Here is a 17,500-nt window from a genome sequence, read left to right on the forward strand (position 1 = left end):
CTAAAATGACTGTATAATAACTGGTTGAATATACCAGAAGTGACCTTCACAGCCATCGCATTTATTAAGTATCCAGTACTTACATACCTGTAACCCAAAACCATGAGAACTCTGAACACCACCCACATTAGTAGGTTCTCTAATCTTCTAGCAGAACAGATAAAACACTCTGCAAACAAACATTTGTGGACACCTGACAAGATTGGTATGTGCGTTTGAAAAATCCCATTCCACATTTACTCCCCATTTGCTGTTCCAATAACCTCCACTCTTCTGGCAAGATGTTCCACTAGATATAAAGTGTGTTCATAAAGATTAGTGAGATTTCATTCAGCTACAAGGCTGTTAGTAAAGTGCTGTTGTAAGTGAGGTGAGGAGGCCTGGGGTGCAGTCAACGATCCAATTTATCCCAAATGTGTTCAATAGCGTTGAGGTCAGAAGGAGATCTAGCAACTCATGTAAATGCATATTTTCATGGAGCTGGTTTTATGCGTTGTCATGCTGGAACTGGTTTGGGTCTTCTAGTTTGGGGAAAATTCCATGCTACCAAATGCATTCAAAGACGTCTTATACAATTGTGTGTCTTCCATCTTTGTGCTAACAGTGAGGGAAAGAACCACATATAGCTGGAAAAATCAAGTGTCCCAGTACATGTGTACCAAAATCATACGCTATATCCTACAGCATTGCAAAGACATTCAATATTTTGAAATGTGTATGTGATGATGTTGGCTAACTGATGAATAGCTTTGCATGGATTAACATAATAATATGAGACCTACAGAAGAAAACTTCAGGTTATCGTCAGGTTAAATTGAAAACACAATAATTCTTATTTGTATAGACTTCACTGAGTTTGCATATGAACTGCAGTAAATATGTGTTTGTCTTGGACTCCTAAGAATAAGAGTGTATTAGGTAAAATAATTCCCCTGTGCCACCAGCCATTGTTCGTGTAATGGCGGTTTAACAAGCCCTTCCTCATCGTAAGTGACTCCGATAATGGAGCCATGCGTTTATATAAAGAAGGACAGCACTAATGAAGCGGCTCACATCTATGTGAGTGGAGAGCCACTCGGAGGGACACACTGTGAGTTTCCATGTCCCGGAGGGGCGGCGGATATGGGGCGGTAAGAAGCACTTACACACCCACACACACACACACACACACACACACACACACACACTCTCACAATGACTGGCTGGCCTCAGCTGGAATTTGACTCCTACCAGTTATCAGTCATGCTCAGTCAATGAGCCGTTAACTAGATTCGGGATGAGTCTATTCTAAGCTACAGTAGCTGCATTACTGAAAAAAAGAAGGACACAAAGGAAAATTCACAATACCAGGTCCAAATCAGACGGCCAAGTGCATCTGAGCCTTAGGTTTTAACATCCGAGTGTGAAAAAAAGTGATGCAAAAATGCTCACAACCTTATGAAACCATTTAGAACATGCCATAAATACTCATGATTGCTGTTGAGTTTAAATGCAGCAACATTTAGACAAAGATTATTATTATTATTATTATTATTATTATTATTATTATTATTATTATTATTATTATTATTATTATGTTACAGTGCTCTTATGAAATGTCCTGATCAATATGTAATCTAACGTGCCTTCGGGGTGCCTTCGCCATCAGATCATCACTCGATAAAGCATGAATAAAACTAGCACCTCTGGCCACAAAGCAAAAAAACAATCACTTTACATAACCTCTTGACATCAGACGCAGTGTGAGTGAGATTATACAGAGAAACACAGACACCTGGAATAACCATAAAGAGACCGGGGAAGGGGAACAGGAAATTTGAGAGTAGGATAGAAAGGAAAAGGGAAAAGGGAAAGGAAACAAAAATAGAAAGAAAACAGGAGTGAATAAAAGAACAGGACAGGACAGGTCAGAAATAAAAGAAAGAAAGAAGGAAAGAAAGAAAGAAAGAAAGAAAGAAAGAAAGAAAGAAAGAAAGAAAGAAAGAAAGAAAGAAAGAAAGAAAGAAAGAAAGAAAGAAAAGAAACATGGGGACATAAAATAAAGGAAAGAAAAGGAATGAGAGGAAACAAAAATAATGGTTAGGATGCTGGGTTACTGATCGGAAAGTCTGGGGTTTAAGCCCCGGTATCGCCAAGCTGCCACTTACGCCCTTGAGCAAGTCGTATCATGGCCGAACCTGCGCTCTGACCCTCAGCTTCAGAGCAAGCTGGGATATGCAAAGAAAATAATTTCACTGTGCTGTAATGTATATGTGACAAAAGCTATTCTATTATTTTAAATGCAAGGAAGGAAAGGAAATCAAAGGGAAAATGAATTAAAGAAAAATAATGAAAAAGAAACAGGGGAGAGATGAAAGGAAAGGAAAGGAAAGGAAAGGAAAGGAAAGGAAAGGAAAGGAAAGGAAAGGAAAGGAAACGAAACGAAAGGAAACGAAAGGAGAATAAGGAAATTGAAATGGGGTACAGGAAAGGAAATGAAAATGAATTAAAGAAAAAAAAAACACACTGGACATGAAAGGAAAGGAAAACAAATAAAAGAAAGAAAACGATAGAAAAACAGCAGGACAAACAATATTAGGAAAAAAAACAAATCAAGATGACATTTAAGAAAAGGAAAAGGAAAGTCACTCACATGTTGGTGTTAGCAGTAGAGGTTAACCATTCTCCAGCCAGGCCGATGATGTCCAGCCCTGTGGAGAGCTGATTGAAAAATCTTGGGTGACCTGAAAAGAACAGAGGAGACAAAAAAACCTGAAAATAGAACATGAATTAAACTAAAACTGAAGTGGAATGCTCAGTGCTTGGAATAGTGAGACGAGCGCAGAGCTGATTAAGCTCAGCTAATGTTCTGTAATGTCAATGCAAGTCCAAGTCACATACATTCCAGGAAATTCACATTATCCCTGTTTACTCAGAGAGATTTGAACATCTCGACAGTGATCTTAATGGACCAGGTTCATCACCAGAGCTCCATTAAAGGTAGAAATTTTAATCGACCTATTATTTAACACCAAAACACTGAACAAAAACAGGAGATAAGGAAAAGAAGAGAAAACAGAGAAACAGGGACAGAGAGGAAAAAAGACTGGACAGAAAGCAGAATACAGAACAGGACAAGAAAAGATTGTCAGTGTTTCAAGATTAAATGTAAATATCATATTATATGTAAAAAAAAAAAAAAAAAAAAAAGATAAGCTTTATTTTTTCCTACTAGGCTGCAGGTTTTCAGTTTTAGAACCACGGACAGCTCCAGAAGGAACTCTTTCAATATTATTGCCATTCAAATTTGTGTCTACTGTATTTCTCGATTTTCATAATCCTCTTAACTTCAGGAAAAAAATCATAGTTACAACACTGGGAAATCTGGAAGCTCCTGAGAGTTCACACCTTTAACAAATATGAAACATATAATATTTTGCCTGATATGCAATTTCTCGTTGATTCAATTTGTTATTATTATTTGATAGTTTTTTAGCTTAAATAAAGTAATAGGTGAATGCATTTATTTCAACATTTTACATGATTTTTGATTACTTCTAAAATGTTTTTTTGTGCCTCTTTTGTAAAAGATTTTCAGCTAGATTTAAATATTTATTTATTTATTTGTTTGTATGTTTATTTATTTACACAGACTCAATCAAAATCTAATTTTGTGATGTTTCAATACTTCCTAAACACACACACACACACAAAATGAATGTACCAGCCTCTTAGGAATATGTAGACCTTAACTGCCTCCTTTTATTTGAAACACTTCTTAATGACATTCTTTCTCTCTTTTCATTACAGTCTCATTCAGACCCGCTTTAAAGCAATGTAATATTGCTAACAGGGTTTATGTTTCCCTCTTGGGACTGTTCTTGTTGTTCGATTACAGAAAAAAAGGAGCAAAATAAACTAATAATTAAAAATCTAAATCTCTGTCGTGTTGGTAAACAATGAATTGGACAGAACAGGAGAAAGACTCCTGAGCTTGTGATATTTTCTACACCATCCCTAAGGGTGTGTTTAATTACTGCAGCTTTATCATTCAATATTTTTTCATATTTGCTTAAGTTACATTTCAATAACAGCCTGGTTTTACTTGTTATTATTCTGATTCTCTATATTGAATTGCAAGCACTTTTAAATGGGTTGCATTGGTCAAACACTCATGATCAGTACTTTTACTGTGCTCATAAACAAAATTTGACAATTATACGGTTCAGGTTGCTATTGAACATACACACGATTAGATCATTCAAGTTAGCCTTGATATTTACTTCACTCTTTCTAGCAGTGAAATGCATTCCATTCCACCAGAGGAATGAACATAATGAAAAACGGGAGCCTCTTGCTGGGCGAACAATTCGCACCTTTCAAGAATAACATTGGTACGGACAGCATTAAGATTTTTAATGAACTGCTGCAATAACATTATAACATTAAAACCAAGAAGGCGAGGTTCAATAAAAACACAGACAACAGGAAAATATTCAAGACTGGTCACAGGAATGACTAAAACATGGAAATTCCACTGTTTGGCCTTTAGGTTTTAACTATATGACTATCCAAAACAATACATAAGTGCTATGACTAACACAATTGGAAGCTCAGTTGCTCTGGATTACTGATCAGAAGGTCAAAGATTTAGGCCCTAGTATCTTCACACTACCACTCTTGGCACCTTCAGCAAGGTCGTAACCCTACATGCTCCAAGAGCACTGTATTAACTCTTAACCCATGTTCCAAATAAAGCTAGAATACGCAAAGAAAAAAATGATTGTGCTGTAAGGTATATGTGACAGGTAAAAAGCATTTTTACCTTTACAACAGTGACCCACTCTGAAGAAAGTGTTATCTACACTCTTCTACATACAACAGCTCATGATGCAATCTTCACAATGTCAAACCTGAACAGGAGGTAGTAGCTCAGTGCTCATGGCATTGGATTCTGGAGGTCACACATTTAAATCCCAGCACCACCCAGCTGCCACTGCTGGGCCCTTGAGCAAGGCCCTTAACCCTCAACTGCTCAGTTGTAGGTCGCTCTTTCTATTCATTTGTTTGCTGGCCTGTTTGTGTATTTATACTATTTCTTTTTTAATTCCTTTATTAGTTAATTAGAAAAAATTCAACAACTCTTTTATTGATGAGTTTGCTGGGATTTATTGACAGGATGTCATGAACCATGCATCCAGCAGCTTTACTCTGATTCTATTAAAGAGGCCTGATTCAATCCAAGGAATATTTTAGGGTTAAGAAACTGAACAATCTGCAGGAAACCCATGTGGACATGGGAAGAATTGTTCAGGAGGCTGTGAGGACAAATCCCAGCACTTCCATGCTGCCATTACTGGGATTTTAGGCACAAAATATGATTATAAACTGTTTACTAGAACCTGATCTCCAAGGAATCAGAGCATCAGCCAGTCATACCTGTAGATGGTAGTGATTTATTATTGGTTTGAAACTGGTTAAACTGTTTAAAAATTATACTTTTCATATTTATTGTATCACACATATCTAAATATCTAAAACCTCTAAACTTAATTTGCTCATAATCCATCATCCAGTTTTAATTTATTTATTCTCAATAAAGTAGACTCACACAAACACCCAGAACAGAATGCTGGAATGGGATTGTACCTGTGCGGACTCCGTACTTGAGTGTGTCCCTGCAGTCCACGAGGATCTGCTCGAGCGACTCGGGCTGGTCGCAGAGCTCCAGGTTGAAGCCCTCAATGCCCTCCAGCAGCTGATGTGGATGGTGGAAGTCCAGGACTTTGGTGGATCTGTCAAACGTCTTGCGAACGTAATTGGTTAGAATCTCCATGACCTCGAGGAGAAACTGCATAGTTGGTTCTTCTCCATTTTTAGCAGGAAGTAAATCTGCAGTGGGAGGGAGGTCATGTTCAGAAATCTATCTATCTATCTATCTATCTATCTATCTATCTATCTATCTATCTATCTATCTATCTATCTATCTATCTATCTATCTATCTATCTATCTATCTATCTATCTATCTATCTATCTATCTATCTATCTATTAATTTGTTTGCTTGCCTGCGTGTCGATTTATAAAAGTTTCTTTTTTCATTCCCTTATTAATGAATCTATCATTTTTTTATTTCTTATTTAATTTAGTATCTTTTAAATAAATACATTTATTTATGTATTTATTTATTTATTTATTATTAAACTAATTTTCTTTTTTTTTATTTGCCTTGTTTTTGTTTATACATTGGTGTGGTTGGGTTTTTTGTACAATATTTCACATTTTCATTTGTATATCTTCTTTCTTTCTTTCTTTCTTTCTTTCTTTCTTTCTTTCTTTCTTTCTTTCTTTCTTTCTTTCTTTCTTTCTTTCTTTCTTTCTTTCCATTTTCATTTCTGTGTCTCCTTTTCAAACTCTTCATCCTTTTTATTCCTCTCTCTTTCCCTCTCTCCTTCACACACACTTCTTTTTTTTTTTTTTTTACATTCATTTACCTTCATTTGTTTCATATTTGTGGTATATGTTACATACATTAGTTTTGGCCTTTTAATTTTAATAAAAAAAAAAAAGTAACTGTCCTGCTCTGGCATAATGTATAATAAATGTAAAATGTAAAAAAAATCAGACTGATCTACACCAGATATATTCCTGCTGTAACCTGGCTACCTAATGCACTTATATCTAAACAAGCAAAACTGTGTAAAGAAGTGATGGAGATCTCTTACCTCGAGCAAACAGGTTGGAGAAGTCAGTCTCGGTGCGGCTGAAGCGTGTTTCCTTCTCCCGGTTCTCCATGTTATGACTTTGCTCTTTCTCTCTGAAGGATTCCATCATCCTTCCTTTCTCCTCCAAGCTGTTGTTCTTCTGAAGAAACCCTGCATCATTGCAAGACGATGAGGAACAGAAGCTGTTCAGAAACATCTCTAGATCCTTGTTCCAACCTACTTAGTGAACTACTTGTACATTACTGATACATGGCTTTGCATCTGAGTTACTGACAGACTGTATTTATATGTATCCATACTTTAGAGCTGATTTCCACCCCCAACACATTTCCGCCCGAGTGCTCAAGCCGCCTGACCCGAACAAAAAACGTGTCATTTAACCGCAGGCACTCAGATCTGATAGGGCTATAGATCTGATACACACTGCTCCCCATGACACCAATCTATCACTGGGCTTTATTGCAGTAACTGGTGTGACGAAGAGACAAAAGAGCAACTGAGTCTGAATTGTATCTAAAGTGAGACAGAAAGCATTGCTCACAATGCCGTTCCATATAACAAGCTCATAAAGCATTACAGAACAAATAAACATTTAATTTCATAAAGATGCCACAAATTAATGGCACTATAATGTTTGATTTCCCCACGTGCGGTGATTGATTAGATCACTGGGACGGAGAAGCCGGTTCTTTTTTATTATTATTATTTGTTCATTTATTGATTTATGTTTCAATCTCTCGTGAAAAATTAAAAAGCTGTTTTTTTATACAAAAATTATTTGTTTAATTGTATCATAAAAATGTTTTATATAAAAGGAAGCATCACAAATCATCACAAAGTAAAATATAGAAAGCTAGGACTGATAAAATCATGGAATTATACAGGAGATGAACAGATTCTACTCTTTTCATTTATTAATTTAATAACATCACTGTATAAATTATTCATACATTTAAATAACTCATCTAAATCTATTTAAAAATCATTTAAATCCATCAGCAACCCTCAACACGATACACACCTGCAGCACAAGTCCCACTCCAGCTGTCAGATTTATACAGTAATCAAATACAAGAATTGGCAGAATGTATTATTATGATTGTTATTACTTTTATTATTATTGTTGATGATGATGATGATGATTAATGATAAATAAATAAAATGTAATGTAAATGTGTAAATATTGTTATTCATTTTTACCGACAACAATAGCAACAGCAACAACAATAATAATGAGAAGAGGAAACAGAATTGTATTATCATAACTTATTATTATGATGATACTGATGATTATTATGACACATTGTGTGTTTGTTGATTAATAATGCATAATAATAATAATGAAAAAAAAATTAATGCAATGTAATGCAAATCAATGTGTAAAAACGAAGTCAACAATGACATAATAGTAACAATAACATATATTTGTTATTTTTATTATTACTGTTTTTTTATTTATCTATCTATCTATCTATCTATCTATCTATCTATCTATCTATCTATCTATCTATCTGTCTGTCTGTCTGTCTGTCTGTCTGTCTGTCTGTCTGTCTGTCTGTCTGTCTGTCTGTCTGTTTGTTTGCTTCTTTAAATCAATGGAAAGTTAAGTATAAATTATGGCTCATCCAATACACCGTTATTGATTAAAACCACCACATAGGCTGTGCATTTGCTTTATAATAAAACTCTTCTTCTTCTTCTTTCGGCTGCTCCCGTTAGGGGTCGCTACATCAAATCATCCGTCTCCATACCCCCCTGTCCTCTACATCTGCCTCTTTTACACCAACTACCTGCATGTCTTCCCTCACCACATCCATAAACCTCCTCCTTGTTCTTCCTCTTTTCCTCCTTCCTGGTGGCTCCATCCTCAGCATTCTCCTACAGATATACCCCATGTCCCTCCTCTGCACATGTCCAAACCATCTCAATCTCACCTCCCTCACCTTGTCTCCAAAACATCCTACATGCGCTGTCCCTTTTAATTATCTTATTTCTAATCCTGTCCATCGTCATCACTTCCAACGAAAACCTCAACATCTTCAGCTCTGCTACCTCCAGCTCCACCTCCTGTCTTTTACTCAATGCCACTGTCTCTAAACCATACAACATCTCAGGTCTCACCACAGTCCTATAAACTTTCCCTTTCACTCTTGCAGATACTCTTCTATCACAAATCACTCCTGCTGTTACTCTTCTCCACCCACTCTACCCTGCCTGCACTCTTTTCTTCACTTCTCTAACACACTATCCATTACTTTGCACTGTTGACCCCAGGTACCTGAACTCCTCCACCTTCTCCACCTCTTCTCCCTGCAACCACACCCCTCCACTGCCCTCCCTCTCATTCACACACATGTACTCTGTCTTCATCACAATATCATTTGCTTTATTTTAAAACAAATTTAGATTTATTATTTACATTTCATGTTAAATTGCTAAATAATACAAATGCAGGATTTTCTAAATTCAGTGATTAAAATGACTGAAATTTTTCATGTGACATCTTTATTTATTTATATATTTTTCTATAAAAGTATTTTTTATATTTTAATCAGCAGCACTGGCCCGGTTACATAATCAGGAAGATCTGATTATTTAAATGTCGGCACTGCTACAGGGTATCGCCACGGAACAGATGAGGAGCTTCATTGTGACGAATGTCTGAACGAGACCATAAAAAAGACAGAGTTTTCCCAAATGCATTGTTGCAGTTCAAATCCCTCGTAGCAAAAAAAACAACCTGGGAATGATTTGGTCATCTGATTCCCAGTGGACTATGATTATCTCTGTGCAGTGTGTTGAGTGTGTGAGTGTGTGTTATCACACAAAAACAGGCAGAAACACTGCAGTGGATATTCAGCTTCAGATAAGAGCTAAAGACTGGTCAGATTTATGCAAATTATTCAGTGCTGCTAATTTTCTCTGGTTTTCGCACATCAGGTTCAACAACAACACAGTTTCTTCTGACTCCTTTATTTTAAAACCATAATCACCCCTTTCCCAAATAGTGCTTATATTCATATGGTCAAGATTCTGTTTGTTAAATACGACATAGCAAATTAGACGTCAAATACATGTCTCTGAAACCTGCCATTTACTTTCTTAACAAGTATTTCTATTTCAAATTCATTTAATTTTTTTTTTTTTTTTTTTTTCTTTTACAGAATTATCACTCTTTGATATATGGGGGCAGTTAGGGGCTGATAAAGAGGCTCTTAGGAGGCTGTTTGGGGCTGTCTGGTCTGATAGGTGGCTTTACAGGAGCTGTGATGGGGCTGTAAGGAGGCTGATAGGGTGTTGTACGGATGCTTTCTGGAGGTTGTGTGGGTGGTGTTAGGAGACCGTGAGGGGGCTGTGAGGTTAGTGGTGTGAGGAGGTTGTTAGGAGGCTATTAGGAAACTAATATTGGATGTAAGTGGACTATTTTGGGCTGTGGTGGGCTTTAAACTGATGCGAAGAGGCTGTTTGGGTGTTGTTTGGGTGCAGCTAGGAGACTGTTAGGGTGTTGTCAAGGGATGCTAGGAGGGGCTGTGAGGGGGTTGTTAGCAGTCTGGTAGGGAGCTAAGATTGGACGTACGTTTGTGAGGGTGTTGTCAAGGCATTTTAGGGGTGTGAGGGTGCTGTTGGGAAGCTGTGAGGTAGTTAATATTGAATGTGAATGGGCCAATTGGGGCTGTGAGGGGCTGTTAAGTGGCATGAGGGGCTGTATGGGCTGTTTGGGGCTGTGAGGAGGACTGTTAGGGGCTGTGAAAGTGTTAATGGGGTGAACGTAGGGGTTGTGAGTGGGCTGTTTAGGGCTGTGAGGACTGCTAGGGGCTGTGAGGGGCTGTGAGGAGGACTGTTAGGGGCTGTGAGGAGGACTGTTAGGGGCTGTGAGGGGCTGTTTAGGGCTGTGAGGAGGACTGTTAGAGGGCAGTGAGGAGGACTGTTAGGGGCTGTTAGTGAGCTTTTTAGGGCTGTGAGGAGGACTGTTAGAGGGCTATGAGGGTTCTGTTTAGGGCTGTGAGAAGGACCGTTAGGGGCTGTGAGGGGCTGTTTTAAGTAGTGAGGAGGACTGTTATGGGGCTGTTTAGAGCTGTGAGGGGACTGTTTATGGCTGTAAGGAGGACTGTTAGGGGCTGTGAGGGAGCTGTTTAGGGCTGTAAGGAGGACTATTAGGGGCTTTGTAGGGGCTGTATAGGGCTGTGAGGAGCACTGTTAGGGGCTGTGAGGATGGCTGTTGGGGGCAGTGAGGGGCTGCTTAGGGCTGTGAGGAGGACTGTTAGGGAGCTTTGTAGGGACTGTATAGGGCTGTGAGCAGCACTGTTAGGGGCTGTGAGGAGGCCTGTTAGGGGCAGTGAGGGGCTGCTTAGGGCAGTGAGGAGCACTGTTAGGGGCTGTGAGGGGCTACTTAGGGCTGTGAGGAGCACTGTTAGGGGCTGTGAGGGGCTGTTTAGGGAGTTTTGAGGAGGATTGTAATGGGGCTGTGAGGGCACTGTTTATGGCTGCAAGGAGGTCTGGTAGGGGCTGTAAGGGGAACTGTGTATGGGTGTAAGGAGCACTGTTAGGGGCTTTGAGGAGGACTGTTAGGGGCAGTGAGGGGCTGCTTAGGGCTGTGAGGAGCACTGTTAGAGGGCAGTGAGGAGGACTGTTAGGGGCTGTGGGAGGACTGTTAGCGGCAGTGAGGGGCTGCTTAGGGCTGTGAGGAACACTGTTAGAGGGGTGTGAGGAGGACTGTTAGGGGCTGTGAGGAGGACTGTTAGGGAGCAGTGAGGGGCTGCTTAGGGCTGTGAGGAGCACTGTTAGAGGGCTGTGAGGGGCAGTTTAGGGCTGTAAATAGGACTGTTAGGGGCTTTGAATGGGCTGTTTGGGGCTGTGAGGAGGACTGTTACGGGGCTGTGAGGGAGCAGTGAGAAGGACTGTTAGGGGCTGTGAGGGGCTGTTTAGGGCTGTGAGGAAGACTTTTAGGAGGCTGTGAGGGGCTGTGAGGAGCACTGTTAGGGGCTGTTTAGGGCTGTGAGGAGGACTTTAGGGCTGTAAGGGGCAGTGAGGAGCACTGTTAGGGGCTGTTTAGGGCTGTGAGGAGGACTTTTAAGGGCCTGTGAGGAGGCTGTTTAGGGCTGTAAGGAAGATTTTAAGGGGGCTGTTCAGGGCTGTGAGGAGCACTGTTAGGGGGCTGTGAGGTGGCTGTTTAGAGCTGCAAGGAGGACTCTTAGGAAGCTGTGAGAGTGGAAGCTTGTTACACTGCACTAACAGGTAATAAAAACTGATGCGAAGAGGCTGTTTGGGTGTTGTTTGGGTGCTGCTAGGAGACTGTTAGGGTGTTGTCAAGGGATGCTAGGAGGGGGCTGTGAGGGGGTTGTTAGCAGTCTGGTAGAGAACTAAGATTGGACGTAAGTTTGGGATTTTAAATGATGTGAAGGGGGCTGTATGGGCTGTTTGGGTTGCTGTTTTTGATGATGTGTGGGGTCTGTGAGGGTGTTGTCAAAACATGTTAGGGGTGTGAGGGTGCTGTTGGGAAGCTGTGAGGGAGTTAATATTGAATGTGAATGGGCCAATTGGGGCTGTGAGGGGCTGTTAAGTGGCATGAGGAGCTGTATGGGCTGTTTGGGGCTGTGAGTAGGACTGTTAGGGGGCTGTGAAAGTGTTAATAGGGTGAACGTAGGGGGTTGTGAGTGGGCTGTTTAGGGCTGTGAGGAGGACTGCTAGGGGGCTGTATCATCATCGCATCATTTAACAACAAAACTGTCCTGGCATTGATATAACATTGATATTGACCTTTTTGGTTATGGTGTGTTGTTTTGGTGGTAATTTTCAATGCTGCATAAATGTTTGAATCGATACAGTTTTAAAAATGTAAATTTTAATCTTAAATTTAGAACAAAATTAATCGAATCAAACATCTCTCTCTCTCTCTCTCTCTCTCTCTCTCTCTCACTCAATATATATATATATATATATATATATATATATATATATATATATATATATATATATATATATATATATATCCCTCTGCTCTATTTGTCCTATATGATTATTATAGTTGAATGAATTTTCTCATGTAGATTCTGGTGGACTTTATAAAAAAAAAAGTGCGCTCAGACAGACTCCAGAGACCGCTCTATATCTCAGCTCTAAACTAGGCTGTTAGAAAGAAGAGGAAGTTCGGGTCTTTCGCATTCCACTATTTGTCTATTGGCTTCGGTTCTGTAAATAATCACTGTTTCTCTCAGGAGGACACGGAGCACTGAGCGTTCCAGAAGAACGACACTGAGCTCACTCCAGCCTTGAGGCTTTCATCACTGCTCACTGACCTTTCAGCTCCATCCCCCTGATACACAGTTCTCTACGGTGGAAAAGTGTTATTTCTGCTGGGTGAAGTGTACACAATATTTTACACCAATCTTATTAAACACACTATACTCATACTCCACTGACTTTACAGATACCTGACATAAACTTTAAACAATCTCATGATTCATACATGAAATTGACATTGAGCTCAATGGCACTGTCGACTTTAACTTATTTTTTACATGTGATACATATATGATTTATTTATGCATCTGTAATTATTTACATAATTTACATATAATATACATATATTATATACATTTTATATTTTATACACATGATTTACACATTAGAACATGTATTTTGTATTTACACACATGATTCATTCATTTCTTTTACATTATATAAGATTAATTATAACAATATTTACAATATTCATTCATTTAATATACAAACAGTAATATTGTTTGTACATTTTTAATGGAATTTTTTCTAAATTTTTTTCATTTATCAAATCTTTCTTTTACATTTCTTTTATTTTGCATTTGTGGTTTAATTATTATATAATTTTTAGTGTTGTAATTATCTATTTATTATTTATATTTTATACGTACATATATATATATATATATATATATATATATATATATATATATATATATATATATATATAATTGTTATTATTTTTATTATTTACATTTTTTTAAATGTATTTTTCAAATGCATTTTTTAAGATGTGATAATAAATAAATTAAAATATATAACATAAAAAAAATTTTTACATGAGGGGTTTGATGTTATTATTTTCTACACACACACACTGATCAGGTATAACATTATGACCACCTGCCTAATATTGTGTTTTTTTTTTTTTTTTTACCAAAACAGTCGTGACCCGTCGATCATTAACAGCATTTACTTCTTCAGCAATTTGAGCTACAGGAGCGCGTCTGTTGGATCGGACCACACGGACCAGCCTTCGCTCCCCACGTGCATTAATCACTTCACCGCCCATAATGTTATAATGTCATAACGTTATGCCTGTGTATATTATGAATGAATCGGAGGATCGGATTAACAATAAACTGCATTATGCTGATTCCATATTTCATATGAGTTAAACTGCAAATGGCTTTCATTAATCTCATGACTCCATAATGGACAATATTTTGTATGTAGAAGATTAAAATACACAATATGTAGACAGAAGTATGTGGACACCTGACCATAAGATTGGTATGTGTTTTTTCAACATCCCATTTCACATGTAGTCTTGATTTGCTGTTATAATAATCTCCACACTTCTGGGAAGATGTTCCACTAGATTTTCGAGAGACTATATAAAGATTTGTGTTCATTTAGCTACAAGGGTGTTAGTGATGTACAGTCGGTGAGGTGAGGTGAGGTGAGGTGAGGTGAGAAGGCCTGGGGTGCAGTCAGCATTCCAATTAATCCCAAAGGTGTATAATAGGATTGGATCTCCTCCACGACATGTAAAGCATATCGTCATGAAGCTGGCTTTGTGGGTAATGTGATGCTGGAAGTCAGGTGTTCCAATACATGAGTCTATATAGTGCATTTTATTATAGTGCATTAAAAGAAAGAGATCAGGAAATCTTTTGGGACTGAGCGTCTAGGGTGATGGGAACCAGCAATGACAGTGCTGCTCTTTTCATCTCTCATTTAGGACACAGTACAATCCAGAATGATCAACATACAGTACAGATGATTTAAAGGAGCACAGAGAGACACAGAGAGGCCTCGTGGTAACCATGCTGTCACAGAGGACGGCGAGGTTAAAATCCCGGTCAGATCTGAACACCTTCAATGTGAGAAAAGGCCTTGGATTTACGTAGACAGGAAATAAAGAAATAAATCAACTCACCGCAGATCTTCATGCCCAGTTTGCGGGTGCAGCCATGCGCGACTCCATACCAACCATCACACGCTGCAAAGAGAGGAAATCAGAGCTGCTCAGTGTGTGTACCCGACATTTTAGGTTTTTATGAGGTGGAGAGAAATGGAGCCTGAGAGAGCACCAAATGGAGCCTATGATGCAGTGACAAATCCATGCTGTGATGAATGAACTCCTACTCGAACCTGAACAGGCGTTTTTTTCTTTAACCAAGTCTGTGAATGTGTGTTTTTGTCTCCTACGTTTCATTCCCAATTATTCATGTATCTTGATACAGTAAAACTGAGATGATGCCATAAAGAGATAAATAAGTAAATAAATAAAGAAAGAAAGAAAGAAAACATGCTCGTCAAACCTTTGACATTACACACATTACGCTTGAGGAGTGTAAATAATGACATCGCTAGATATGTTTCCAAGTGTTGTGCTATAGGATTGTTTTTAAAAGAACAAACTAGGTCTTGACATTGATTAGAAGGATTTGTTCAATAAAGCCTGGTGTGAATTGGCCCATAGAAAGACCTTTGGTCCATTTCCAGGCTTTTTATTGGTCCATGTCATAGATCCAACCACAACATGTCTTTTCTACTTAAAAATACTACTTCTACTACTATTAATAATAAAAAAAAATAATAATAATAATAATAATAATAATAATAATAATAATAATAATAATAATACATTTTATTTAAAGGTGCCTTTAAACAACTCTAAACAATTCAAACCATAAAAATTAAGACAAACAACAAACAGATGTTAAACTGTTAAAATTCATCTGAAATATTTTTCTTATTGTTATTATGTCTTAAATCCAACTTTGAGGACATCTATATACTGGAAAGATCAGATTAAAGCAAACAAAGACCAATAATGATGTCATTATATGAGGTGATTTATGTGAAACACGAGTTTCAGGGCCACAGTATAAGCAGCTGCTTAGAGCTTCGGGATCACCGAGGACGTAAAAAGTACACTTTAGTATCATTTGTCAAAAGGTTTATGCATCAGACATTCAGAGGATCTGACTTAAGATGTAAAAAGAAAAGAAATAAAAACAGGTTTGCTAATTATTATATGTAACTTATGGGGGTGATGTCACAAGTGATTTCACCACTTCTGCCAAATGTATTCTTATTCAAATGATCATTCTACCCATGTTAGATTATGGAGACACTATATACAGGGTTGCTTGTAATTCCACCCTATCAAAACTTGATGCTCTTTACCATTCTGCAATCAGGTTTGCCATAAATGCTCCTTTCAATACACATAATTGTGCTTTATATTCATCTGTTAAGTGGCCCTCCCTTCACAATCGCCGTAAAATTCACTGGTTCACCTTCATTTATAAGACCCTTCTCTGCCACTCACCTCCTTACTTAGGTCACTTGTTGCAGCTAAAGCCTGTCATATAACACCCGGTCCTCACTTCATTTTCAATTCAGCATTCCTAAAACCAAGTCTGCGTTTGGTCTCGCATCTTTTCAGTCTGCTGCCGCTCGTGACTGGAACGTTTTACAAAATACTCTCAAACTGGATAAATTCATTCCAGTTTCATCCTTTAAAAATATCATATCATATTTGTTCACGGATATATGCGGTTGCTTTTCTACATAATTTTGTTTTAAAATGTATCTATGTTATTGTTAACCTGTATGTATTTTTAATGTTTTGTATTTATTTTAGCCCTACTTCCCTTTCCCTAAGTGGTTACTCCACTTGTCAGGCCGCCATTGTAAATATGAACCTGTTCTTAATGACTTGCCTGTAAAAATAAAGGTTAAACAAACAAGCAAGAAATGTTTTTCAGCAGTCTTTTTTTAGCATTTTGGTTTTTTTTAATGCTTCAGCTTGTGGCAATGGAAAAATGGAATGAAAAAAAAACTTAACTAGATAGTGAGTATGAAACATTTTAATACATAAATTCAAGAACCATGAAGATGGATTTGGACTGTAATTAGTATAATCGGTTTGCTGCAGTGGCTCGGTTTTTGCATTCAATTTTCAATTTTCCTTCAGGGAACAGCTGATAACCAAAAACAATGATGGAACTGTAATGAATGGAGATTCAGTGCCACCCAGATGAGAATGAGTTCCCTTTGAAAGCTGGTTACTTCTGTCTCATACCATCTCGGGACGTTTTTACTTTCCCCTGTAACCACTTATTAGATATAAACTTATAGGCACTTAAACGTATATCCACAATTTATGTTTCTCTGTAAAGCTGCTTTGGGAAAATGTACATTGTTAAAAGTGCTATACGACTAAAATTAAACCGAAACAATTGCATAAAAAGATCAAGAACGTGGAAATTGTACACGGTTAAAATGCATTATGATTGATTTTCTTATCTTTTACTGATTTTATTTATTTAATAGTAGGATATATACATAGATGTATTATAAAAAAATAATGGAGAAATAAATTAATTAATAAATAAATTAAAATAAAAAAAGCAGGCAGGCAAATAAATGAATGATAGATAGATAGATAGATAGATAGATAGATAGATAGATAGATAGATAGATAGATAGATAGATAGATAGATAGATAGTCCAAGATAATGAAGTATTAATTTTTTTGTTTCATGAATATATAAAATTGAT

General features: G+C 37.7%; 1 protein-coding gene across 2 annotated transcripts in view; it reads right to left on the bottom strand.

Annotated features, from left to right (window-relative positions):
* gad1b (glutamate decarboxylase 1b) overlaps positions 1-17,500 on the bottom strand; it is a 39,484-nt gene that overhangs the window by 16,529 nt on the left and 5,455 nt on the right. For both annotated transcript variants that reach the window (XM_046852075.1, XM_046852065.1), the window contains exons 3-6: positions 14,865-14,927; positions 6,704-6,853; positions 5,629-5,871; positions 2,633-2,723 (exon numbers count right to left, since the gene is read on the bottom strand). In XM_046852075.1, coding sequence (XP_046708031.1) covers positions 2,633-2,723; positions 5,629-5,871; positions 6,704-6,853; positions 14,865-14,927 — 547 coding nt within the window. The remainder of the gene's footprint in view (positions 1-2,632; positions 2,724-5,628; positions 5,872-6,703; positions 6,854-14,864; positions 14,928-17,500) is intronic.

Source organism: Silurus meridionalis, chromosome 1 (genome assembly GCF_014805685.1).
Source record: "Silurus meridionalis isolate SWU-2019-XX chromosome 1, ASM1480568v1, whole genome shotgun sequence".
Taxonomy (NCBI): domain Eukaryota; kingdom Metazoa; phylum Chordata; class Actinopteri; order Siluriformes; family Siluridae; genus Silurus; species Silurus meridionalis.